The sequence below is a fragment of the Mesoplodon bidens genome (genome assembly GCF_964165515.1).
Source record: "Mesoplodon bidens genome assembly, chromosome: 9".
Lineage (NCBI taxonomy): Eukaryota > Metazoa > Chordata > Mammalia > Artiodactyla > Ziphiidae > Mesoplodon > Mesoplodon bidens.
Window position 1 is genome coordinate 80284333 of NC_138166.1, and position 27072 is coordinate 80311404.

The 27072-nt window shown below is 35.8% G+C and overlaps 1 protein-coding gene across 4 annotated transcripts in view; it reads right to left on the reverse strand.

The window, feature by feature from the left end:
* Nucleotides 1-2485, reverse strand: part of POT1 (protection of telomeres 1) — an 83409-nt gene extending 80924 nt beyond the window's left edge. The window contains exons 1-2 of one of the 4 annotated variants that reach the window (XM_081244919.1): nucleotides 2311-2485; nucleotides 1346-1527 (exon numbers count right to left, since the gene is read on the reverse strand). In XM_081244919.1, coding sequence (XP_081101045.1) covers nucleotides 1346-1468 — 123 coding nt within the window. In that variant the 5' untranslated portion in view covers nucleotides 1469-1527; nucleotides 2311-2485. Of the gene's footprint in view, nucleotides 1-1345; nucleotides 1634-2310 lie in introns of all 4 variants that reach the window. The other 3 variants (XM_081244918.1, XM_081244917.1, XM_081244920.1) reach the window with 3 other exon arrangements.
* Between the last annotated feature and the right edge of the window lie 24587 nt (nucleotides 2486-27072).

The following is a 27072-nucleotide window of genomic DNA, read 5'->3' on the forward strand; positions in this document are numbered from 1 at the left end:
TACCTGTAACATATAATATTGTACATCAATTATATTTCAATTAAAAAATAAATGTCTACATACTGTATGATTCAATTTACATGGCATTCTTGAAAGGCAAGAATACTGTATACTCTCAGAAAACTGGTCAAAAGTGGTTGCCAGGGACTGAAATTAGGGTAGCAGCTGACTATAAAATTTTTGGGGGGAGGGCGATCGTCTGTTCTATAGCTTGATTATGGTTTTAGTTATATGTTTTTATATATCTCTCAAAACTCACAGAACTGTATACTATCACAGTAAAATGTATTTAATAAAATTCAAGAAACATAAATATGTTTCTTGAGATATCTACAGACACGTGCAGGTTAGATAAGGGAATTTAAGAATTCAAACTGACATTTTACTTATATCTAAAGGGGTTTATTTTAGTAACACTAATAAAAGTGCTAGAATTTTAAAAATTTCATTTAAATGCTTCTATATCAAACACACAAAATAAGAGAATGATAAAGTTAGATACAGCTCAGTAATAATTAGTATTAATGACCTGTCACAAAGAAAAGGAATCTAATCACAGCACTTTATTAATAAATACAAGTATGTAAGAAACACCATCCGAATCAACCAAATGCAAAATGAGTTTGCAAATACTAACAAGCATTTGATTAGGAATTTAAATTCAATGAAGTAGAGAAGACCAACTGTAATACGTAATACTCTATTTCATATGAAAGAAAATATAAGGAAAATGGAAAATAAACAAAGGAATAAAAGATAAATGTCTACATGGAGAATATTGATTAGAAGGGCAAAACTGAAGTGTGGCATTATTTCCCCTTCTTTTACTATCAGACCCATTTTATCAGTAAGCCCCTTACCTCCTTCCCAGCATTCTTAACTTTGTCCAAAACTTAAATATACAATAACTAAAATTAAAAATTCACTAAATATGCATAAAATATTGAATATAACCAAAAAAAATGTTCAGTAAACTTAAAGACAGAACAATAGAAATTCCACAATCTGAAAATTCCTCTCAGCCAAAAAACAAAACAAAAACAAAACAGTACTGAAGAAAAACAAACTACCTCAGAGACCAGAAGTACAACATCAAACAGCCCAACATACAAACATACATGTAACTGACATCCAGAAGGAGAAATGAGTAATAATATACTAAAAAAAAAATCCAAGAAGCATTAGCCAATAATATCCCTAATTTGATGAAAAACATTGACTTGTGGATCCAAGAAGCTCAGTTACCCACAAGCATGAGAAATTCAAAGAAAAACCACACCTAGGCACTTGACAATCCAACTGCTGAAAACAAAACACAACTATTCTGAGTTATGAAGATTCTTACCTCGATATATTTCCTGCTATAATCACAACCTGGCTGTAGGTATCTGAAATCTATTTTGTGTAATTTACTTAGCAGATCAACTTCAGGCACTCCTTTGACTTCTTTTATTAATTCAAGTGGCATATCAGATCTGCTTCACAGTGCCGTGGAAAGCACATTCAGTTAGGGAAGTTGATAGCTTACTGCTGAAAACACAAAGCCCAGTGTTTTATCCAAAATGTAGTCAATAATTTGCTTTAAGCTTCTTTGATTTAGTTTTGCTTTTCCTTTCCTTTAAGTTAGTCATCACTGTTGGGGGAGAGGGAGGAAGGATGGATTATTCTATAATTTTATTACAGGGATCAATACACGAATCCTACTAAGGCATTGAAATTTAACCCTTTTTTATTTAGTTTTGTATTTAAAGAACTACTTCTAAAAGCCAGTTTTAGGATCTGTAAACACTGCACTAGCAATTGCCTTTACCACTGTGCTTTAAAATGTACAAACTATTGGGGAAGGGAAGGGAAGGGAGGTTGAAAAGTTTTGGGTTTGTTTTTTAATCCCTTTGGCAGTTGTAATATTGTGTGGGCAAATTGTGCACCAAAAGCTTATTACTCCAAAATGTATCAGTTGCCTCCCCCCCTCCAGCCCCTATGCAATAGAAAGAAACGACTATTGAACTGATGTTAACTTGTGCATTGCAGATTCAATCTTTTTTCTCAAACTTCTTGCCTGGGACACGAGCTAGTGTCGATATTTAATTTTAGTGTGTGCCCACCAAGCTTCTCCAAGCCAGTTGACCGTCTAGAGGGCGGGGGCCTGCATTAACTCAAGTCAGCTGCTCACAAAACGCCAAGCAAGATGCTCAACACAGCAAGCTCAAAACAAAGACAAGTACGAACAGTTTCTCTGCAATAACTTCTCCAAATTTTTATCTAAATTAAATCAGCCTCTTCATAATACTGGTTCAGGTCCCGACTCACCTTGTACCCAAGCAACGAACTCCAAACATACTTGGAAATTGACCAACGCTCTAAAGAGAAACCAGGAAGAGTTCAGACTGGCGCGCCCGTGACGTCACACGCACGCTAGGAACGCAGTCCCACGCATGCGTACACCGTCGGTGGGGGGGGTGGTAATCTGCCCCTTGCTACTGGGCGCTTGGAAGGACGAGTTGCGAGACGGTTTCCTGGCCTAAAATGCCCTGGAAGTTTCATGGAACACCTAAAGGGTGCGGGACCTGGGGAAGCGTGAGGCGGCTATACTTCTCCCGCTCCCCGAATTTCCTCCGCTCCCCTTAGCCCCGCCCCCGCCTATTTTGGGCAAGCCGTGTGGGGGAGGGGGGTGCGGGGCGGGGGGAGATGGGAACGCTATGTTCCGTGTTTCCCAAATCCTGTAGCCAATGAAAAGCCTTTCCAAAACCAGAGCGGCTTTTAAGATTCCATTTGGTAAGCTGGAAGTTCCTGTGGGCAGGGCCCTTATTTTAGCTTCCATTTCTCTCCCCCTAAAACGAAGCGCTCAAATGCAGCTTTTACAGTAAAATAATTCCACCAATGAGTAATGCTACTTTTCAGACAGATTTGATTAACCACTTCATTAGTTTATAGGGCTATGATCTTGTGCTATAATTAATGAGACTGTTAAATGTGAATCCTCTGCTAATTTCCGATTTATGCCTCCAGTCATTTGATTTAAGCGAAACCACCTCAGTGCAAAACTGTAATGAAATGAAGAATTACATAAATATTTCCAAGCCTATTTGGACTAAAAAATCTGCTGTACATATATATTTGCAGGAGGAAATAGCTAACTATATTTAAAGAAAGTATTTTTTCAGCAGGAAGCACTTGGTGTTAGTCCATCTTCCCTTTCTCTCCCACTCCTGGATTCATATACCACCAGTTGTGGTAACAGTCTGAGCTCAGCAGCTGGCCATTAGAGGAAAGCTTTCCTAAGTAAGGCTTAGATCCTCTCTTTGTTCCTACCCTGGTCTCTACCAGCTCATAAAAACTGTTTTTCTTGCCTAAGTGAAGCCCTCCACCTTGGTCCTGGATCCTTGCCACGTTCATTTCACCTCTGTCATAAATTATATATCTTCTCTCAACCTGTTTTCAACTTTTGCTTCTTATTCTTTGTGTTGATCTGAAACAAAGAAACTACCGGATAATTCTCCAGCAAAGATGGGTTTATTTGGGATCAGCAGAGCATGGCAACTCAGGGTCTGCAGCCAGGGGGAGACATGCAAGACCCAGACTGGCAAGGGAAGAAGAAAGCTGATACAGAGGGGGAAAGGGAGTTGTGAGCGTTTTAGTAAACAAAGAGTCCATGGCTTTTCATTGGCTGAGTCTTTGCCAGGAAAGAAGTCTTTCTTCTTCCTGTTGAGGTCAGCAGGGTGTGAGAGCTCCCTCTTTTGGTTTCCCAACTCTATTTAATTGAGGTTTCTGTTTATTAATTTTTTACATTTGCCGTTGGCATTTAAACACATTCTTCCACAGCCTAAGCTTACTAAGGGCAAGGAGAATTGTTTACTATTGTATGCATAAAACTTGAGCAGTTCTGGCACACTGTAGATGCTAAATATTTGTTGAATAAATGAACGTTCAGGAAAAAATTTTCTCTTTCCTCACCTCTAGCTTCCATCATTCCATTTCACCCCCAATTCTACCCTATTAACACTGAAATTGCCTTTCCAAGATAACTGAAGACCTCTTTGTTGCTAAGCCAAAAGGACAGTTTTTAGTCTTTCTTACTCATCTTTTTAAAAAGTATTTTCATTTTGCTACTGTAACTGAGCAGGGGCCTTCCAGGGACAGGACCCCACCCCACCCCCACCGCCAATGTCCTTCATCTGCTTCTTGTCTGTAGAAAACCTTTAGCCAAACAATAAATTCAGTCAGAGAAATGAGAAAATGCAGAAACAAAGGAAAATAGTCAAATAAGACAAAATAATGATGGTTTAGCCATTAACCAAAGTTAAGGACCTTTGGTTCCTCCTTAAAGGCTATAGAAAACATTCTGAGCCATATCCTTTGAGCTGTCTTGCAGATAGTGAAACGCCCTCTAGGTGGAAGATGTTAAATGTATGCTGCCCACAAGCATGTAGACCCTCAAACCAGCTGGAACCAGAAGGTTGATGATGTTGATGCCCAGTTACCTCACCACCAACCAATTGGAAGAATGTCCATGTACTGATCATGTGCCCCAAAACCCTCTCCTCAGCATGTAGCCCTTTTCCTCTTTACCTTGTATAATCTCCAAGCAAAACCTAGGGAGGTGGGAGTTGGTTCTTTGGCCACGAGTCCACCTTCTCCCCAGGACTGCTAGCTTCCTCAATAATGCTATCTTTCCTTTTACCCAATATTTGCCTCTCAGTATTGGATTCTTGAGCATTGAGCAGCCAAATTTGAGTTTGGTAACACTACCACATGTTCTTAGTTTTTCTCTTATCCACCATCAACTGAACCTTTTAAAGTTTTTTTTTTCCTTTCCTATTTAGCCTGTAAATCTCCATATCCCACTGTGATGCAGATATCTAACAGAAGTGTACATAACTGCTTTTTTTTGTTGTGATTGTTCTCAATTACTCTAGAACCCAGATGTTCCCTACACATCCAAGTAACTTCCAATCTTGTTTCTTCTTCACAACCTCCCAATTAGTGGCAGAGCTGGGGATGCATCTGGCTCCAGATCCTATACTTCTTTCCCTGACATTAGCAATTAGTTTGTCCTACCAATGAAGAAAATTGAACATGAAATACAGCATAATTTAAGACAATAAGAGGAGAAAAAAAAGAAACTGAATCAACTAGATAAGGTTACTGAACTCATAAAATGCCAAAACAATCCATTACTGTTTTTCTACATCCATTGAAGCGGCATAAAAAGCTACTCCAAGACTAATAATTAATGTAATAGCTATTACAAGTTATAATTTTTAAACATGCAAAGATGAAAGTTTTGGTATAAAATCTACAATGTAAAAATGTTCAATTTTTAAGAAAAGTTAAATGGGATTCTCATTAATGAACATTAAAAGTAGAATTTTTTTTAATTGAGAAAAGCATAAATATAAGGATTCAGTGCTGTTATTCTCAGTAATTGACCAAAATGAAAGAAATTAATCTACAAACTTCTGGTACTTCTTATCTCTCATTAGTGTTTTTAAACTGCTCTTTAATATTTACTTTTTAATGTTGAAATTTTGAACTGAATTTTCTAGACACCCAACACTTCAAATTTATTTCCTTTGCATTTCATTCATTGTGGGGCCATTAACCCATTCCTATTGCAATCAACTATCTTCCTGCAAGCATTTGTTATCATGTTGCATCCCAACAGCTTGACAATATCATGTTCTCCTTATTCCTGAGATTTCCCAACAGTAATATCTAGGCTACGTTGTTTAGCATTCATTTCCTTATAATTCAATAGCATTTCTGTCCAATCCTATTGAACATCTTAATAAATGTATAAAATCCTATTTCTAAAGCATCAAATTTTTATATTGTTACACAGTTGAAATAAGATATCTCAAACAAATTTATAGCAAATTTATATTTCAAGTATAAATTTAAATATGTAATAGGTATGTAATCACAGTGCATATTAGGAAAACAACAGAGATATTTTTTAGACATAATATTGAGTATCACAAATTGGGGGAAAAATCAATGTCTATTGAAGAGATTGCCCAATAACTTATGTATTTTAGTAGTATTTTTAAAAATTTACATATGATTTCCAGTCTTCTTCAAACGAAATTCAGTGAAAAGCCCTGTCTGAGAGGAATACTAAGGGACAAACCACACACTAAGGAAAAAGTGAATGGCTGGAAACAGAAAATAACAGCCTAAAAGCCTAGTTAACATTACAGGGATACACATGTGTGAAGCAAGGCTGCACTAAGCAAGAAGGGCCATGATTTTATCATGAAGAAGAGTGGGAGATTCTCCTCTGTTGGACCATGCCATGAGGCACCTAAGTAACTCATAGTGTTTAAGAGGCACAGGGTTGATTGAGACAGGCTGTCTCAACAGAGATAATCTTTAGTTAAGTTACACCAAAGATATATATTGAGATGAAAAAAGCCTGCATTCACAACATCAACATGAGTTAATTCAGAATAAGATTCTCTGACAAAACTGTTTATAGAAAAAACAAATAAACAAACAAACCAAAACCCCCCCAAGATCCCCAGGTGTCAATGTGTGGGAAGAACCATGTTGCCTAAGAAAATGGTTGGTTCTTCAAGTTTCTCTGTAGAGGTGGGGAAGAGGGAGAAATTGAGAAGGAAGCAGCAAAAAGCCAGAGGGTATGCATGATTCCCTGAAGAGGTGTCATTTTTTGATGCCTGTGCTGTCCTCCATTCACCCATTCAAAAAAAAATCTTTAATAAGGTAAAGTTACTGAGATCACAGTAAGGAAGTAAGGAACTTGGTCTGTGTTCAGATTGATACAAGTATAATTGAGGCAGCACACACAGAAGAGAGATAAAGAAAAATAAGAGGGAAAGACCTGCTGGAAATTAACAGACATGAAGAATAGATTAGTCAAAGGGGAACTTTCAACTTCTTAACACTGTAGACGAATGTAACTTCTTAACACTGTATGCCTTGAGTTTAGAGTCCCCATTTTCTGAATACCCTATGCTTTATACCATGAGGATATGTCCTGGAAAATCCTGCAATACTACTCACATATAGAACTTTATATCTGCTTAATCTTAGACTAAAAAGTTGTGTTGATGGCTCATTTTAGAAAGACTCTGGTCCAGTTCTGAAAGTTGGAGAGCATGGTAGCAGGTAGCAGTATGTAATCTGCTATTTTTCTCTTTTGTTCCCATCTTTTTTGAGTGATCAAAAATAGGCACATTTTAAAAACCTTTATAATGAATAGTTTTAAATAATGGAAAATTGATTAGGAGGTTGCATGTTTTTTAAATTCATCATGGTTATTTGGAATAATTGAGAACCATGTGCTTTAGGTTCAAAATGCATTTTTAACACAAAAAGACATTATGTACCTTTGTCACATCTTTCTTCTGTTAGTTTAAATAAAATTTGCATTTATTCATTACCTTCATACATTTTCTTTTCAGGAAATGGAAAATCCAACATCATAGAGCCCCCTTGATGGAAATTGAGGGTATCTTATCCATTTTTCACTTGTGTACAACAACGAGAATTTCTATAGCTAAATGACAGTTTTTCTTTTCTCCCTACAATGATAGATTATAGCTACCATATTAGAGAATAAAATATCATTTGTGTTGGCCCTACTTTTATCTAGTCCTCAGTAGTAAAAAATTAGTCCAAAGTATCTTTCCTATGATTAGAGTGGAATACAAATGATTACCATGTAATCACATTTGAAGAACTTCAGTTTAATTAGGGTATATTCAACCCAGAGTACAGTGTCAAAGTCTGGCACAGTCAAAGGAATAGAACAGATGGAGAAAAACAAACACTTGACCATTCCTAATTATTTTCATATTAAGGTGGTATAAATGAGTCCAAAGTCTAGAGGCATGTTTGTTTAACAGTCTTGTAAGTCTATTAGAATGTAAGGAAATGGTGAAAAGGAAATTTATTCTTTTTGCCTTTTCATTTATATCTGACCATGAAGAATTTTTTATGTACTTCAAGTAATCTGCTAATCAATTCTATTCATATTAAACTTACAAATACTAATAACATTAATCTTGATAAATCTCCTCCTTAACTTTTCCTTATATTAAACATTCTTTTCTTTCAATCTCTGCCCATTAGCCTTTATATCAAACCATTCATTCCTCCCTCAGAAAAATCCTATCCTCTTTGCCACAATTACAGATTCAGGAATGAGCATGTGACCCAATGCAAGCCAAGGAGAGATGAAAAGATATTTGATGGATACTTCTGGGAGAGATTTTTTTCCTCTCTCTGTAGTGACAATATGACAAATCAGCCTCCTGTCTTCCTGATACAAAGTGAGGAAACATGTAGACTAATTACTCCTGGATGCCATCCCATGACCAGAAAGGAACCAGATTTAAGATGAAGCCAGTCTGTGGTAACTGAGCAGAATGTCAGATTAAACAAAAAAATTCTGCAAACTTGATAGCCTTAAGCCCTTGAATCAATTAACTCTGAAATTCACATGCCTCTGAATTTCTAGTTATATGAGCTCGTTTCAGTTTTACATGACTGGAAGTCGAAAGAAGGTTTCTTTCAGGCAAGCAGAAGGGAATTCATAGGTACAAGACATCTAACATCGCTAATAATCTTCACTTAGCAAAATCTGAGATGAGATGGGAGGATTTTTAAAAAAACAGCCTCTAAGATCTATATTTTGAAAATTCTTATTTCCCATGAATTCCAGACTTATATTTTCAGATGCATGCTAGATATCTCCATTCAGATGTCTAGAAGATATCTCCAACTTTCAAACCATAACAGGCCCAAGAGAGAACTCAGGATGTTATGAACCTCCAAATTGCTCCTTTTTAATATTCCCTAACTCAGTGAACAACACCACCTTCATGCAATTCATTACTCAGGCTAAACCACCTTGAGGATGCCCTTAATTCTTCTTCTAACACTCCACAACCAATCTGTAAGTCCTTTGTCTCTGTCTTCAGATCATGTCCTATCCTGGATCCAGGCACTTGCCACCACCTCCATCAAGCCAATTATCTTTCACTGTTACAAAGCAACAGCTTTCTAACTATCATTCTTATCCTCTGACATCCAATTCCCCACATAGGACCTAGAGTGATTCTTTAAAAAATATATTCAGAAAATGTCACTTCCCCTTGCAATATCTTTCAATGGTTTTTCATCACACTCAGAAAAAAATAATTGGGCCTCTCACCACCTCCACCTTTACATTCAAATATTCTCCTCAGTCTCTCTGCTAAAAAGTACTGACCCTGTGCTGGTTTTGAAACATCCTAAACACACTGAAATTCTCTTCTCCAAATATCCATGAAACTCGCTCTCTTCCTTCAGGTCTCTGCTGAAAAGTCACCTTACCAGAGAGTGCTTTCCTAACCATTTGTTCACTAGTCTTTTACTATCTTGTGTTAGTTTTAAAGCAAATAGGTGACTATGTGTTATCAGTCCAAATGACAATGTTTGATCTCCAGATCTGTTGATAACTGATCATCTACTCTGAGACTTTTCAGTAATAAGAGCTAATCTATTTTTGCTTATGACATCTTGACATGAGTTTTGTTTTGTTTTTTTTTCATTTGCAACAAAATAATTAGTACAAGTTTTTAACTCTCCATGAGCCAAAAACTGAGCTTGGCTATACTATGTAAACCTCACTATTAAAATTATCGCTATCTCCTTTTCTTTACTAGTGTCATTACTCTTTGCTTTGTGAAACTTGAGACCACCTGTGTCAACACGTCTTAGTAAAGCTGTAGACCACCTATGTCAACAGTAAGGCGAGGGAGCAGTTCCTAGATCTTAGAAGGAGAAAGTCATGTAGAGAAGACTGCCTTGAATAGAGATGTGACCATCAGTGTAGTGGTGAAGTCAGCTTCAAGCCGAACCACAGATCCATAGTCCCTAAGAAACCAGAAACCGGAGGGTATGGGGTAGAAATGATGTGGTCTACACATGCAAGCCTCCCCTGGCAGAGAGCAGGTCAAAGAAGAATAGTGAGAAGGTACAGAAGGGCAAAGAGAGGATATATGGCATATCCTAGGTATCTTTATCTCACTTTTTGAAGACCAATTCAAAACTATCTATATTTCCAGGACACAGAATTCGGAGGTAAAATACCCCTTAGGGAATACTGAGCAAAAAGAAAAACTCCAGACAGTAAATGCCTCAAGGCAAAGCAAGTGTCATCCAAACTATTTTTTTTGAGGATGAATCACCAATCTGTGAGAAAACAGTAATAAATACACTTTTCAGGACATACTGGGATCTGTAATAAATTGATAATCTAATTCCGGTTTCTTAGAGGCCCTTTGGTAAATACAGCTATCTATTACCCTAGTTTAGCACTGTTTTAAATCCTGGAGGACTGTAAAAAAAAAGTCATGTAAAATATTAACATAAAGATGAAATATTAAAATTGTAAGGCGCAGTGGTTGAGAGTCCGCCTGCCGATGCAGGGGACACGGGTTCGTGCCCCGGTCCGGGAGGATCCCACATGCCGCGGAGTGGCTAGGCCCGTGAGCCATGGCCGCTGAGCCTGCGCGTCCGGAGCCTGTGCTCCGCAACGGGAGAGGCCACAACAGTGAGAGGCCCACGTACCGCAAAAAAAAAAAAAAAAAAAAAAAAATTGTAAGACTTCCCAAAAATAGTATATGGGGCAATTTCCACAGGCCTATATAAACTTCATAATTTTCCAGCTTTCCCTGGAATCAAATAGTAAAATACACACTACAGTCTGAGTCATATTTGTAGATTGATGGTTTAAGCATATTCTAATTATAATTGCAAAGTTTGACTACTCTCTGATAGCTCCAAGTTTTAGTATTAGACTTTCAAAGCTATCTTTGACATATCCCCCATCTTTAATGAAAGCAAATATTAAAATAACAGCCATTTAAATGAGAGTGCAAATATCCACATTTTTGCATAGATTCATCCACACCATGCCTGTGAACTGATATTTGCATTCTATGGAGATGACTACCACAGAGGTGAAAAACATGGACACTATTAAATATCTAAAACCCCCAAAGTAAACTAAATTACAAGCTTTAAAGGGCCCCTTCCAATTAGGACAAGTAGATAATAAAATATCTAATAATACTCTTCAGATCTTTGCACCACACATTATTGTGTTTTAATGTGTAATGTATAATCAAGCCATTCTTCTCCCATTATGGGCTTTGTAAGCTGACTCATCGCTTAAACACATAAGGAAAAAACATTCTGCAAGTGACAAATTCCCTCACCAAAAATATCACCAGAACAAACAAACCCCCAAATTTCTAGAAGAAATAAATCCACACAGATACTATATAACTTTCTTAGAAAAGTTCAACCCAGATCAGAGAAAAAAATCAGGCTTCAAATCAGTAATCACAGGAAGTGCTGAACAAGGACATCGGATGAAGGTGTCTGACTAAACATAAGAACCCTCTCCAAGCCAAATCACCTTTAAATGGCCGTATACATTTTACAAAATGATAAATATAAAGTGGTGATGGAAAACTAGAATACCTTTTATTAATTAGCCATGTAATTTGAGGAATTAGTTAAGTGTATAAAACAGAGAAAAGAGGCTCATGCAAACTACAGCTCAAAAGATGTTAGGAGGAGGACTGAGGGGCAGATGTGAAATGTTTACCAAAGGATGATTCAAGTCCAGAGCAACACATTAAAACAGTTGGGGAGCCCCCCAGAGAAGCGATTATTTGGGTGAATGCATGCGGAATAGCTGGTTGGAGCCCTCTCCTTCTCTGGGCATCAGCTGCATTTGCCCTCAGAGCAAAGTGGCAAGGGTCAGTGCCTGTGTCATGGAAACCAGACATAATTAGACAGAAATTTCAAGCAGAGTTTACCAGCACTTTACTCCCATGGTCTCCTGAGGCCTGCTCTGGTATCAGAACATACATCCACAGCCAGGCAAACAGAAATTAGCAAACAAAATTATAAGGAACTAGCAAAAACATCACCAAAAGTTTGAGGAAAATATGCTTTATTAACACGTCACCAAACCCAATTTTTGAAGAAATTAATCTCAATATTTTAGACACCAAACAGAAGACTTTAAAAGGCACAGAGTTAACATCTTCAGAGTGAGTCAAGATGTTACAAAAATATCAGAAATAATAACGTTACCAATCACAGATGTAGATTAAATGTGTATAAAATAATGCTCTGTAAAAATGCCAATAAAATTCAAAGGCTAACTGAAATAGATAAATCGAATTTTCTAGGGAAGTATAAATTGCTCACCTTGGTTCTAGAGTGATGGACTATGAATCAATGAATAATTATAGATAAAATAAAAAAAATGAAAGATTTCTTCTTAAAAAATGCACAACAAAGACACTTTTAATCTGGAGTAGGAACAAAATCTCTGCCCACTTCTAACTAAGAAAATGAGAAGTAGAAATAGTAATTTTATTTTAGATTATATTAGCACCAAAAACCCCCAACTTTAAAGCACACTAATAAAGGATACCAGCTGCATTGGACATTGGAGATGAAATGCTGAGAACGATTAAATTAAGAAAGAAAGTCTGGAAAGATTAGCGACCACTTCTGATCATGAGCAAATCTGTCAGAGTAGCCGGTTTCCATAGTGCTTGGTACCACTCAGTGGAAAATTAACTCTTGCGTTAGACATCAAGACCAAGTGCATGGGCTGAAGAAGCCTTCCTGAGTGTCTTAGCCCTCATGGATTAGTAAGGGAATTGGAGTTGAAGGAAAAACACCTATATATATATATTCCATTTTTGCAGCAAAGAAGTTACCACACCCTTCATCATGTTAGCCTAAAGTAATCTTCCGGTCTCTTCCCACATTAAGTTCTGTAAACAACTGGAGCCAGAAAGAACTTCTCACATTCAAAGGTATGCAGAAATGTAAAAGGGACATGTAAGGAAAAAAATCATAAAAGAATATAAAATGCTGAAAACTAAGATGGCCTACAAAATATTTTAACATGGAGTAGATAAAAACTTTGGTGAAGTATTTTCCTATAGAATCAAATAGCTTTTTAAATTAAAAAAAGAATTTTAATTGTTTAAAGCCCTCCATGTGTGAAGATTTCAAGACAGAAATATAGGAATCAGAGGAGAAATAATAATACAACAAAAGAAGTGGAGACAAAAATAAAACCACAATGGGGCTTCCCTGGTGGCGCAGTGGTTGAGAATCTGCCTGCTAATGCAGGGGACATGGGTTCAAGCCCTGGTCTGGGAAGATCTCACATGCCACGGAGCAACTGGGCCCGTGAGCCACAACTACTGAGCCTGCGCGTCTGGAGCCTGTGCTCTGCAACAAGAGAGGCCACGACAGTGAGAGGCCCGCACACCACGATGAAGAGGGGCCCCTGCTTGCCACAACTAGAGAAAGCCCTTGCACAGAAACAAAGACCCAACACAGCCAAAAAAAAAAAAAAGTAAATAAATAAATTAAAAAAATAATAAAATAAAATAAAACCACAATAAGTGATGCAACAGTTGAAGCATCCACACAATTGAAAACAAATCTACCTAAAAGAAGGACAAATTTCAGCATATTGAATTAAATGTAATAGAAAAGAAAAAAACATTTAAACAATGATAAAGAGATAGATGTGGAAGTTTGCCAACATAGACCTATTATACACATACCTGGGGTCCATGTAGAGGAGAATAAAGCAATTTGAACAGAAAATAGAGTTAAAAATATAAATCAAGAAAAATTCCTGAGATAAAAAATTTTGATTCAATAAATTGAAGGTGGACATTGTATTCTAATTAAAATTGGCTCTAACTTATTAATACTATGACATTTTCATGTAAATTTCCTGGATTTTAAACAACAGAAAGATTTCTATGGCATTCAAGCCACCAAACCAAAATATTCAATAAAATAAAAGAACTCATTTTAAGCCACTTGTCAGATTGGTTTTAACCTTTACTACAGCATTTTTCAATGTGAGAAAGAAATAAAGCAATTCTAGGAAGTCCTTGAGTAGGAGACGTGTGACTCAAATATTTTGTACTGTTTTAAATTTTTGTTTATCTATAAAGGCAGCAGACAAGTGATAGTAGATGACTCTTTTGCTATAGCAAGCTCTGAAATTAGATTGTTCTAATTTGGATAGTCTATGTTATTTCCAAAAAAAAAAAAAAATTAAAAGGATTCCTCAAAAGCTGGACTTCACAGAGACTTTAATATGAAAATGTAGTTTGTGAACCTCCTACACAGGGATGCAAATGAAATGTTTCTCATACTTATTCTCCCATGCATTCCTCTTTTCTCAGAGTATGTTCCAGGAAATGGGTTTGTGTAAAGGTTGTACAGATCTTCCCAGTGAAATTCTTTTTAGCTTACCTTCCAGTTACCTTCTTGGAACAATGAATGCTGGAGCCTGGACACAGTAAAGAAAGTTTTCTTTTGTTTTTTTTTCACATATGTAAGCATCATTTTATTAGGCTAAACTTACATTAGATATAAATGGTAAATATTTCTTAAAATTAAAAATTTTTTACATTATGATATATATTTTCTTTTGTAATGAAAACTGTCTGCCTTGGTGTTACTTATTAATAAGTAGTTAAAAACCAAATATCCTTGATTTCTCTCTTTAGCCACTTATATTTTCTGCATCTTAAGTCTGATGATACATGGCAGAGACTTTCTCTTTGCTTTTCCCCTTTCCATTTCCAATTTCTCACTTCTACTGTAAGTGCAAAAATAAATTAAAAATAAGAGACTTAAGAGACTTCCCTCACCCCTTTTCTTAGAAAACTTACTTTGGAAAACCGTAATTGTAAGTTCTTTCTTTGTCTCTTTGAAAAGTATGTAAATCTTTTAGAAGCTACATAAGACTCTTACCAGCTTTATGACCCAGGTATGTCTCTCTCAGGGAAACTGGAAGACATCTCTTTGAAATGCAATCATCAAGGAAGATAGCATCCAGTCTTCCCATTTTTGAGGGAGGGTTGCAAAATTACCTCCTGGAATGAGAAGAGAGAAGGGGAAAAGGAAGTTGGGAGGGCTATGGTAAACAAAGAGTCCATGGCTTTTCACTGGCTGACTTGCAACAGTTCTCATTGGCTGAGTCCTTGCTGAAGGAGGAGGAATCTATCTTGTTCCTGTTGAGCCTCACTATCTATTGCGGCTCAGTGTGAGAGCTCCCTCCTCTGGTCTCCTGACTTTTTAAAATTAAAGTTTCTCTTTATTAATTCTTTACAACCCAGAAAACTCTCACTCAAGTCCCAGTGCTTTATAACCAAGCTCAGTTCTTGTTCTATGCCAATGTCTAACTCTGTAGTAATATTGCAGTTTTATTACACGATAGAAAAATTCAAGGTTGTTATTGTTGATAAAATCTTTGGAAGTATAGTAAAATCCTTTTTGTGTTTATGCTCAGAAATTTATTTTACCAGTTATTGTCATTCAGTTCTAGAGAACCCTTTTTTTTTTTTTTTTTTTTTTTTTTGCGGTACGCGGGCCTCCCAACGCCGTGGCCTCTCCCGTTGCGGAGCACAGGCTCTGGTGGCGCAGGCTCAGCGGCCATGGCTCACAGGCCCAGCTGCTCCGCGGCATGTGGGATCTTCCCGGACCGGGGCACGAACCCGTATCCCCTGCATCGGCAGGCGGACTCTCAACCACTGCGCCACCAGGGAAGCCCTAGAGAACGCTTTTTTTTTATAGTAGTAGTTAAATAGCAGAACCTAAGAAAGACACTGAAAAATGAAAAGTGGTTTAATTAAGTTTCCATAACTGGATCTGAGCATTTTTATTTTGGGATAAAACTGCAAGCACTTAAATATTTTGAAGTTAACACTTTATTAAGATAAATAGAGAAAATTCACATCTCTCTTGGTTAAATTGTTCCAGGCTGTCTGGCTTCATAGTAGTTTATAAGAAGCTAGTGCATTGATTTATAGCATAAAGGCTATCTCTGCAACCAGAGAGGCTAGCTATTTTATTACGTGATAAATGGAATCTTAGATTGTGAAAACACAGCAAAATCTACACTGAGAAGAGTATGCCCTCACAATCTGTTGTTCATATACAGAGCTTGTATAAAATTTAAAGTAAATCATCTGAAGAATGAAGATATTTTAAAGTGAAAACAGAGTCATATTTACTCTCAATTCTTATGTTCAACCATTACCTCATACTGATTTCAAAATCTTTCTGTGAACACATATAACAGAAAAACTGGTAGGTAAACTATAACACCAATGAGAATCTTCCCAGAAAATTTAGCAAGTGACAAAAACTTATACATTTTATTTGTGCTTGACATTATTCTTGCAGTTCTGCTAATTTATCACAAACACTTCAGATTTTTTTAGGACTAATTTTTAATTATTGGAGTTTAGGAAATTGTCAACATTTTCAAAATCCCTATGGGGATGGGTCAGAAATTAAATTTTCACTGTAATGGAAGGAATGCAGGCAGTGATACTTTTTCTTTTTACCTTAACAGAAAACTTCTGAGATAAATTCAGTGAGGTTTTTCTTCTTGTCATTTTGGGGAGAATGGCATTTTTTATTTATCAATAACTAATTGAGAAACTCCTGAATCTTACATATTTTTAATGAAAAATGCTTATATTTATTTCGTGACACTACTGTTATTTGACATCAAACAACTCAAAGGAAACTTTTAAATAATGGATGATATAAAAGTGAATGAGCTGCAAAAACAGATATGCTTAAAACAAAAACCTAACACTTTCACCTAAATGTGAAAATGAGTAGATTATTTCTACAGGGAGAAAAAAATGTTCTTTAGAAGGTAATTAACATAATAATGAAAACATCAGTTATAAAGATTTTAAAAGATTAAATGATGAGAAAAAGATTAAAATCTATTGGGAAATGCGACATAGCAAAACAAGTCTTTATGAAATAAGCTCACACAGCTAAGGCAGATTATATCAGCTGTTAATCTTCTTGAAACAGCATGCTTAAAGCTCCATCCTACAACATCAAACCTACAGAATTATGCAAAACCAAATATCTATTTTAATAAATTGGAAGTATGCTTAAATTGGATCAATTTTCAACCAAAACACAAGTTCAAAAATATATAAAATAATTTCAGCATGTTATATAAAACAAAGTTTTACGTTCTGTAAAATGTTTGTGTTGAAGCTAAGAAAAATTATGTTTATACAATGTGGTACATACAGTTATGATATGTATGGCTTAGCACCCGTTCTAATTGATGGAGTAAGACATATCTATAAATTCATACAAACTAAGCACATTGTATACCTTGATTTTTGCTTGTCTTCTTTCCTGAATAAACCCCATAGATATTTAATACAGATATCCAGCATGTTAGCTCTCTCACCAGGTAAGACGAAGGTAATTAAAGCTGTATGGCTGGAAGATATTTTGGGACTATGTGAAATCACTCATATTTTGTAAGAAAACCTCTGATTTGTAATAAATGTTTTATTGCAATATTTATTTGGAAGAATAAGTTTTGGTATTAAAATACTGATTTATTGCTTCTCAAAATGTATTTGACAACACACAAAAAAGGAAAAGCGTTCCAGAAAGAAAAGTACTTTGACAAGAAAAAGTTTAAATGTTTAAAATTTTAGTTTAAAAATATATTTCATAGATCAACATTTAAAATAACATTATCATCAGTGTGAATAAAATCAGAGCTTTAAAATAAAAATATTAGAAATATGTGTTTATCTTATTTCCCCTTCATTAGAAATGGAAGCAGAATGGTCCGTCTCAAGAATTAAAGATAAATGTTCTCAAGATTATTGTGGTTTCTTGCATCATTTCTGTGCATTAATAATTGAAGTTGGAGAGTTTCCCATAGCTAATTATTTTTGAAATAAAATAGTTAAAGAATTTCTCTGAAACCTTTCTTTTGAGATTTAAAAATCATTTATTCAAATCATGCATTTCCATGAATGTATCATCACAATGAGAGCAGGAAAACATTTAGAAATTGCATGCTTCACTACAACATAACCTGCCTTTATATTTGCCTAACTGCTTTTGCCTTAAAGCAAATAGAGCCTTATGTATAATATAGAATGACAGACACCAATTCCTTTTTATTTCAAAAGCCACTTGTAAATTAGTTATTTGGAACTCAGAATGCATTTTTTTCCTATGGAATAAGAAATATTAAGTATTTAAGTAACTCTCAAGGTAAATCATACACACATGTAATCCAATGTATAACTGAATAATAATAAAATTAACATCGTAATTTCATTTGAGTGGCTACTAACTTATTCTAATTACTAATATCGTTGCTCAGACTACCTCAATTAATCCTGATACCATTAAGAAAGGGAAAGGAGGGCTTCCCTGGTGGCGCAGTGGTTGAGAATCTGCCTGCCAATGCAGGGGACACGGGTTTGAGCCCTGGTCTGGGAGGATCCCACATGCCACGGAGCAACTAGCCCGTGAGCCACAATTACTGAGCCTGTGCGTCTGGAGCCTGTGCTCCGCAACAAGAGAGGCCACGATAGTGAGAGGCCCGCGCACCGCGATGAAGAGTGGCCCCCGCTTGCCACAGCTAGAGAAAGCCCTCGCACAGAAACAAAGACCCAACATAGCCATAAATAAATAAATAATTAAAAAAAGAAAGTGAAAGGATAACTCACTGAATGAGAGAAGACATTTGTAAATAACTTATATGATAAGAAACCAGTAACCAGAAATACATACACATAACTCAATAATAAAAATACAAATAACACAATTTAAAAGTGTGGAAAGGATTTGAATAGACATATCTCCAGAAAAGATATGCAAAATTCCAATAAACCCGTAAAAAGAAGCTCAACATCATTAGTTATTAAGGAAATGCAAATCAAAATTATAATGAGATACCACTTCACACTCAGTAGAATGGCTACAATAAAAACAATAAAAACAAATGTTGATAAGGATGTGGAAAAATTAGAACTCTCACACTGCTGGTGGGAATGTAAAATGCTGCAAACAATGTAGAAGATAGGCAGTTCCTTAAAATACTAAACACAGAGCTACCATATGGTGTAGTAATTCCACTCCTGGGTATATACTCAAAGAGAAATGCAAACATACCTCCATACAAAAAGTTGTATATGAATATTCATAACAGCACTATTCATAAAAGTCAAAAAGTAAAAACCACCCAAATGTCCATCAACTGATGAAAGAATAAACAACATGATGAAAGAATAAACAAGTATATCTATACTATGGAATATTATTTGGAAATAAAAAGGAATAAAGAATTGATACATGTTACAACATAGATGAACTGTTAAAACATTATGCTCAATGAAGAAAGCCAGAAGACTACATACTGTATTAAAATCTAGACTAGACAAATCCACAGAGATAGAAAGTATATTAGTGGTCTCTTGGGGAAGGGGATGGGTTGAGAAGCAACTTCTAATGGATACACCCTTTCTTCTTGGGATGATAAACTTTTCTAAACTTAGATTGTGGTGGTAGTTGCAGAACTCTGTGAATGTAATAAGGCCATTGAATTATAAACTTTAGTAAATTTTATAGATAAATAAAGATGTTTAAAAAATTGTTCCTGGGGCTTCCCTGGTGGTGCAGTGGTTGAGAGTCCGCCTGACGATGCAGTGGTCATGGGTTCGTGCCCTGGTCTGGGAAGATCCCACGTGCCACGGAGCAGTTAGGCCCGTGAGCCATGGCCGCTGAGCCTGCGCGTCCGGAGCCTGTGCTCTGCAATGGGAGAGGCCACAACAGTGAGAGGCCTGCGTACCGCAAAAGGAAAAAAAAAATTGGTCCTGGGGCTACTTATGACACCCTGGAAAAAGTAAGTGTAAAATTACTCTGAAGAGGTATTTCCATAATCTATGCTGCACAAAAGGCCTTTGAAATAAATAGTTGCTTTGGAAGATAAGATTAAATATCAAAGATAAGATTAAAGATAAGATTAAATATCAAAGATATTTAAATAAATAAATATAAAAAAATAAAAATATCAAGATAAGATTAAATATCAAAAAATTCACAAGGAAATGACCCACCTGAGATACAGCAAATATAAGAAACATATTTAAAATATATAAGAGAATAATGAAATAATTTAAAACAGAAAATAAAAAATATATTTAATATAGTTAAAACTGTATACCAATAGAAACCATAAGAAAAGAATTAAAGACTACGAAAAAGAGCAAGCTGATTTGAAAAATCATCACTTAAAACTTCTAGAAATTAAATTTTTTTATGATTCTTGAAATAAAAACAATCAATGAGCAGGTCGAAAAGTAGATTAAACAAGAATGTTGACTTGGTTACCTGGTGAAATTTCTCAGAATGTAGCCCAGAGAGATATGAAGATTAAACATATGAAAGAGAGACTAAGACACAGAGAAGATTGATGAGAAAATCCAACATATATATTTATATGCATTATTGAAGTAGAATAGGAGAGGAGTAATATTTGAAATGATAATGGTTAAAGTTTTTTCCAGATTGAGGAAAAATAAGAATCCTTACAGTTCAGAAGCAAAATAATTTCCAACCAGGATAAACAAAAGTAAAATTATACTAATCGTATCTAGTTGAAACCACTGGACACCAGTGGCAACAAGAAAAATCTTAAAGACAACCAGGTGAAATAAGATTACTAGGAAAGAAATGGCGGGGGCAGTTGGAGAGGGACAGATTCACCACACAGAAATAATATTTAGACTGCAGCAAGAAAGTCCAGAAAATAAAGAAGAATAATATCTTCAAAATTGCTTAGAGAAAATAACTATCATACTAGAGTTCTATACCCCGCTAAATAGTTTTTCAAGAGTTGCCAGGGGCGTGGGCAGGAGGAGGAAGAGATTTTCAGTTACAGAGAACTTTTTGTTTGTTAGTTTTTTTTTTAAATTGCTGGAGACCCTCCATCACTTAAATTACCATTCAATGATTTATTTTGGGAAGAAGAAAATTACACCCACAAGGTAGGAGCAGGACTCATAAATGGATGATAGGAATGGATATTGATAAATCTGTGGTAAACCTAAATTAAAATTACTATAAAGATAATGACTAATTGTGTATGATTCAAAAATAAAACATAATTAAACTATTAGACATGAATTATGTGAAAGGGGGTTATAAGTTACTTATATTATGAGTGAGTGGTACAAAGATAGTGATTAATTTTAGACTTTGTCAGGTTAGGCTCAACATATTAGAAATTTAAGGGGAACCCATAAAGTAACAGAAAAATAATGTATAATTTCCAATAATTTAGAGGAGAAAAATGGAATAAATACACTTGATCATTCTAACTTAAAACAGTAAAGAAGGAAGAAAGAACATAAAATCACAGAGTAAGGCGGCAGAAATAAAATACTAAGAAACAGTACAGGAAAAAGTAAAAAACTTGACAATTAAAAGATGGAAATTTTATGATTAGATCACACATTTCCAGCTATATGTTAATTTAAAAGGCACGTCTAAAACATAGTGATGCAGAAATTTGAAAGTAAGGGGAAGAAAAATGATATATTTGACAATTATTAACTGCAAGAAGCTGCTGTAGCTATACAACTCACAGGGAAAACAGTTTAAGGCAGAAAACATTAAATGAGGTTAAAAAGGGTCACTGGAAAATGATTTTAAAAATACTCACTAGGAACATGTAAGGAGAAAAAAGATATAGAAATCCATTTTCCTGTTATTTATGCATGTATAATTCTCAAAAGGTTTGAAACTAGATTAGTCCCACTTGAACAAACTTCCTTTTATTCCTTGACATCTCTCCTTGAAAGTTTAGAACACATTTCTCCCACTAAGCCTTCCAGTATTGATTTTTTCTAACGCTTTTCTACCTCTCCCTTTGCTCTTATATGGTGTGTTGTATATTGAGTTAGATGGGAAATCTCACAGGAGCTTTGTCTTTTATGTGTTTGTAAGTGCCATGTACCCTTACAACTATTATAAATAAATAATAATCACCATCTTGGGATAAAAATAAAACATAAAAGTGTCAACCTTTTAAACAAAAATGAGTTACCTTCCTTCCTTTAACAATGCTTTAGAGATGCATTCTTCTAAAATTCTAGAAACTCTTTTAAGAGTTTAAGTTTAAGTTAGAAAAGAAAAAATAATGCTATACCAGTCTAGGATGAACAACCATTTGGTTTGTCTGATTTTAGTAGTGAAAGTCCTGTTTCCCAAAAAGTAATTCAGTCTCAGGAAAACTGGGATAGTTGGCTGCCTTCTTTTAAATAATCTAAAGCACAAACATCTCATATTTTTTAATTTAAATTTTTATCTAAGTACATGTTTAGGCAAAGACCAAAATTAATATCCATAATGGAGAAAAGTATTAACAATTTTCCTTAATCAAAGTCCTCTATTTCTATTGTTAAAAAAAAAGAACATGTCTACACTTTTGTAGCCTATGTATCTCCTTCTAATTTGCCTAAGTATTGAGCATTTTATTAACTGGGAAATTTGAAAAATGGTGGAAAATGACTTTTCCTTTAAATTAATATGTGTTGTCAAGAAGTCTCTGGTACTCCTGGAGTTTTTATTAAGCATTATAGAGAAACTCACAATTATTTTCAGGCATCATAGCAGCTGATAAGCTCAAGAAAGTGAAGAAGTTATGAAGCCAGTTACCAATTTTTAAAAAGAATACTTCAGAAATGTTTCATAGCCTTGTATTTTCCTATACTGACAGCTAATTTTTTTAGCTAAGGAAGTAGTTAAAATAGAGTATGGAATTTATAGGTAAAGAGAATATATGTAATTAAATTATGACATTTTCATAAGCAAATAATATAAAACTCTTTGCTATGTGAATTATAAAGAAGTATATTTTCCATATTTGATAACTTGGGACATTTAGATTTTCTCATGTGGTCAAAATGGTTCTGGGTACCCAATAATATTTTCTCAAAACTGTTCATCTATTCACAAAATTCTAGGCTAAGTGGGAGTTCCAAAGAGAAATAATACATGACCCAACTTTTAAGGGACTCATTCTGTTAGAATCAAAAGTGAACATATGAATTTATTAAAGTAGAACACAATATAACTGTATATAGAAGGTGCCATCATTATAAGAAGTTACTAAGGTGTATAGCAAAAACTTTACAAAGGATATGACGATTGAATTGGTTCTTGAATTCATTCATTCATTCACGTATGCTAGCATGCAAGTATTTATCAAAATTATTAAGCATCAGTTTTTTGTCAGGCACTGTGCTTAGTGCTGGTTATAAATTGTAAACGAGAAAGAGAAGCTCCTAACATCACATAGCATATACTCTATTAGGAAAGAGAGATAATAAACATGTTCACAAATAAACAAAACACATTCATTACAGATGGTGTCAAATGTAATCAAACATAACAAGTGGAAGGAATTGAGGAAAAGGCAGGGGTTGTTCAGGCAGATGGGGGTGGGGTGAACAAGGGCATTCCAAGAGAACAGGTCCTCTTTTTTTTGTTGTTGTTGTTGTGGTGGTGGTGGTTGTACGCGGGACTCTCACTGTTGTGGCCTCTCCCGTTGCAGAGCACAGGCTCCGGACGCGCAGGCTCAGTGGCCATGGCTCACGAGCCCAGCCGCTCCACGGCATGTGGGATCCTCCCGGACCAGGGAACGAACCTGTGTCCCCTGCATCGGCAGGTGGACTCTCAACCACTGCGCCACCAGGGAAACTGGAGAACAGGTCCTCTTAAGCTGTCTGACCTCTGCAACACACAGTTGGCACTTTACGTAAGTGGTCACCAACACCCTTCCTTTTTTCTTGGTAACTGTCTTCAAGAGTAAATTCTAATATTACATCCACCACATTTTAATTTGTCTCTGATAGTTCACCCTTTTAACTTCACATCCTTTTCCCCTGTTTATTGCCCTGCCAGAAGTTTTATTTAATAACATTTTCCTGCCTGCAACCTTTCCTTCATTCTGATTCCTATTCATTCCCTGGTATGGCCAAAGGTAAAGGGAGCTGGAGAGTAATGGGATTAATATCAAACCAGAAAGCCAAATTCTTCTATATAATTTCCAGGATAATACATATAGGAGCAGGATAAATAAATCAAGAATAGAGCTGGACAGAGATGAAGTGATGTAGAAGAGGAAAAAAAAAAGATCAGAGCAAGAAAAGAAGGTCCAAATATTTCGCCATTAATGGATGAAACAACTAAAGTTCTACCTCGTTGGATACAAATATAGGAGAGGGTCAGCCTCAGATAAAAGTCCAGGGTTCTTAGAAACCCACCAACCCTCTGGCACCAACCAATACTGTTACGAACTTGGGTACCAGTTCCTGGCTCTATATGGATTGTAGAAAAGATGAGCCTAAGCAACATTTACTCCTAGAATGCTCTATCAATGTGGGTCTGTGTTTCCTCCTGCTGAGCCTAGTGCTCTGCGAGGTCTGCCCAACACATTTATGATCTGTTCCAACAGCTAAAAATGAGGAGTTAGAGTGCACAGTACATGAGGGCTTATATTCCTGCTGCCATAATTGTCTGCTTTAGAACCAAGACCTGAAGACAATGATTGTCTTCCTCCTATACCCTGCTTGGGCTCTACCTTGCTACACTGAGCAAATTCCATTGAAAACAGTTGCTTTGATGAAAGACTGTAGCAGGTTAAAACAATAATTACAAAATTATTATGTGTCAAGGTATTACTCTCTTAACTGTTACAAAAAATGTCCCTAAAATGAGGGAAAAAATGGTTACTTAAAGAGAAGTGCTAAATGATCTACAATCTCACTGATGCTTGTGATGCTTTTATACCCTCTTCACTGTTAGTGTTTCATTTATGGGGTGGGTGAGACCTTCATTGGGAGATTGTCATTTCCTTCACATGCTTTAAAAGGGAGCAGAAGAGTCTGTTTAAAATGAGATACTTGGCTTGACGCCCAATTCTCCCTTCCTTTCATTTAGCGTTACACTAATTAGTTCAGCATGATCATCCAACAATCAGATCATATTTAATTCAATTAATTTCATTTCCACCCAACACCTTTCCATAAAAGTGAACAATGGCTTGTTTGTTTTCATTGATAATTTGTCATGGTGAATGCTCTACATTCAGGGGTAGTGATCCTTACCTTGGCAGATAAAAGATTCTGTACACGTACACAGACATGTAAATACTGGTTTGCTGATCAATTCTAGCAAAAAAAATGCACTCACCTTACTAATGAACTATTTCATAAACAATGAGTTTTTATTACATACCTTTTTAAGTATCTTTAGGGATATTTTGTTTTGACTTTCTAAAGGAAGGTGGACAGTATAGGGCACATGATTTTTTTTCAATACAAACCCCAAATTATTTTTGATTACATTTCACTGAGCATTTAACATTATAAATATTTGCCCTGAATATTTCTTTGTATGATATTTAAAAATTACATGTGGCTGTATTATCTGTGACATGGCAGCTTAGTAGCCCATAAATTCTGAAAGTTGGTATTCTTTTAAAAGTGAAAAAAGCAGGCATGGAAGAAACATTCTGTACTGAGCAATTATGTGTAAGATGTTTTTAAGGATGAATAAAGTTATTTTTGTGAATGCAATTTTAGTTCCAAATGCTGGCAGAATTATTAAGGTATTTGTCTATGTAAAAAGAGATTCATATTTTAAAATATTATCAAATTTTTTACTATTTGGTATGAATTTGTTTCCAAATGTGTCCTAATTCTCTCAGTGCATCTGGATAAAGACATTTGCCAAGAAGATAAGCAGGCGTGGCTCCTAAAATGGCTAATTTTTTTGGTCCAGAGAGGAATGAGGTTTGTTAATAAATAGAAATGTAAACATTTGTTGAATAAGATGTAAGCCTGTTTACGTTACAAATGTGAAACTATTTGTAGTTATAGAGAACAAAATAAACAAAACAACTAAATCCCATTAATATTCACAAGACATTAAGACTGAGAAGTTTTCTCTGTGTTTGGAGAATTCTTGGCTCTCCTTGGTTGATATAAATGTTCACCCAGGACTGGCTTAATGTAAGGGAAGTGTAGAAGTTGCCCTGGTCTGCACAGTTTCCAGATATTGTCTCCGGTCTACACTTACAGTCATTTGTGTCTCCTTGGGAATAAAGGCAAAGCCCATGATAATGGGATTGACAGGATGGAGGGGGTGGGAGGTGTGGAGTACCCAGGGCACCTAAGATGGGGAGGCACGTTGACCATGAATGGAGAACGTTAGATTTGCTGCAGATATTTATTTTTAGAATTATTGTTTAACTTTCGCAAATGTTGACAAGATTTCCTATATCTCAGTATTCATTAGGGTAAAAGTATATTCATAGAGAAAACTCTAGATCTTATTGCCAGAAAAAGTATAACATTCCATCCTAAAATCTAACATCTAAGATAAATTTCAGGGCTTCCCTGGTGGCGCAGTGGTTGAGAGTCCGCCTGCCGATGCAGGGGACAAGGGTTCGTGCCCCAGTCCGGGAAGATCCCACATGCCGCGGAGCAGCTGGGCCCGTGAGCCATGGCCGCTGGGCCTGTGCGTCCGGAGCTTGTGCGTCCGGAGCCTGTGCTCCGCAACGGGAGAGGCCACAACAGTGAGAGGCCCGTGTACCGCAAAAAAAAAAAAAAAAAAAAAAAGATAAATTTCAGTTTTAGCTTTGAACGATGTACTATGTCTTATTCCAATACGTTCTGATTGTTATGGGGGATTAAAAAAAAAGTGTGATTAGTTGTTTGGGCTGGTGAGAAGTGTCCATATGTCTCCTATTTCTGACAAAGATTGGTCCTAAGAGCAGAAGGTTGGGCTGTTGCTCTTGGAAACCATACTGGGTGGTACATGGTGTGTATTACCAATCTCATCCCCAGTTTGTTCCCTTAGCCTTAATCCAACACCACCAAGGTGTACTCTCCTTGCCCTCCTTTAATTAGTCACAATTTGATTTCCTTCTGCCTGGAATGTTGTCTGTCATCGATCTATTTTCACATCTGTGAGATGATGGAATCACAGAATTTCAGAATTTCGGGAGACAAAATATACAACCTTCCACCTAATCCAGTGTTCACTACTCTTCTCCTTACTTATCCTTTAAGAACTAAATTTAAACTTATATTTTTGGGGAAGCCTTTCCTCATTCCTTCAGCTGACATCATTTTT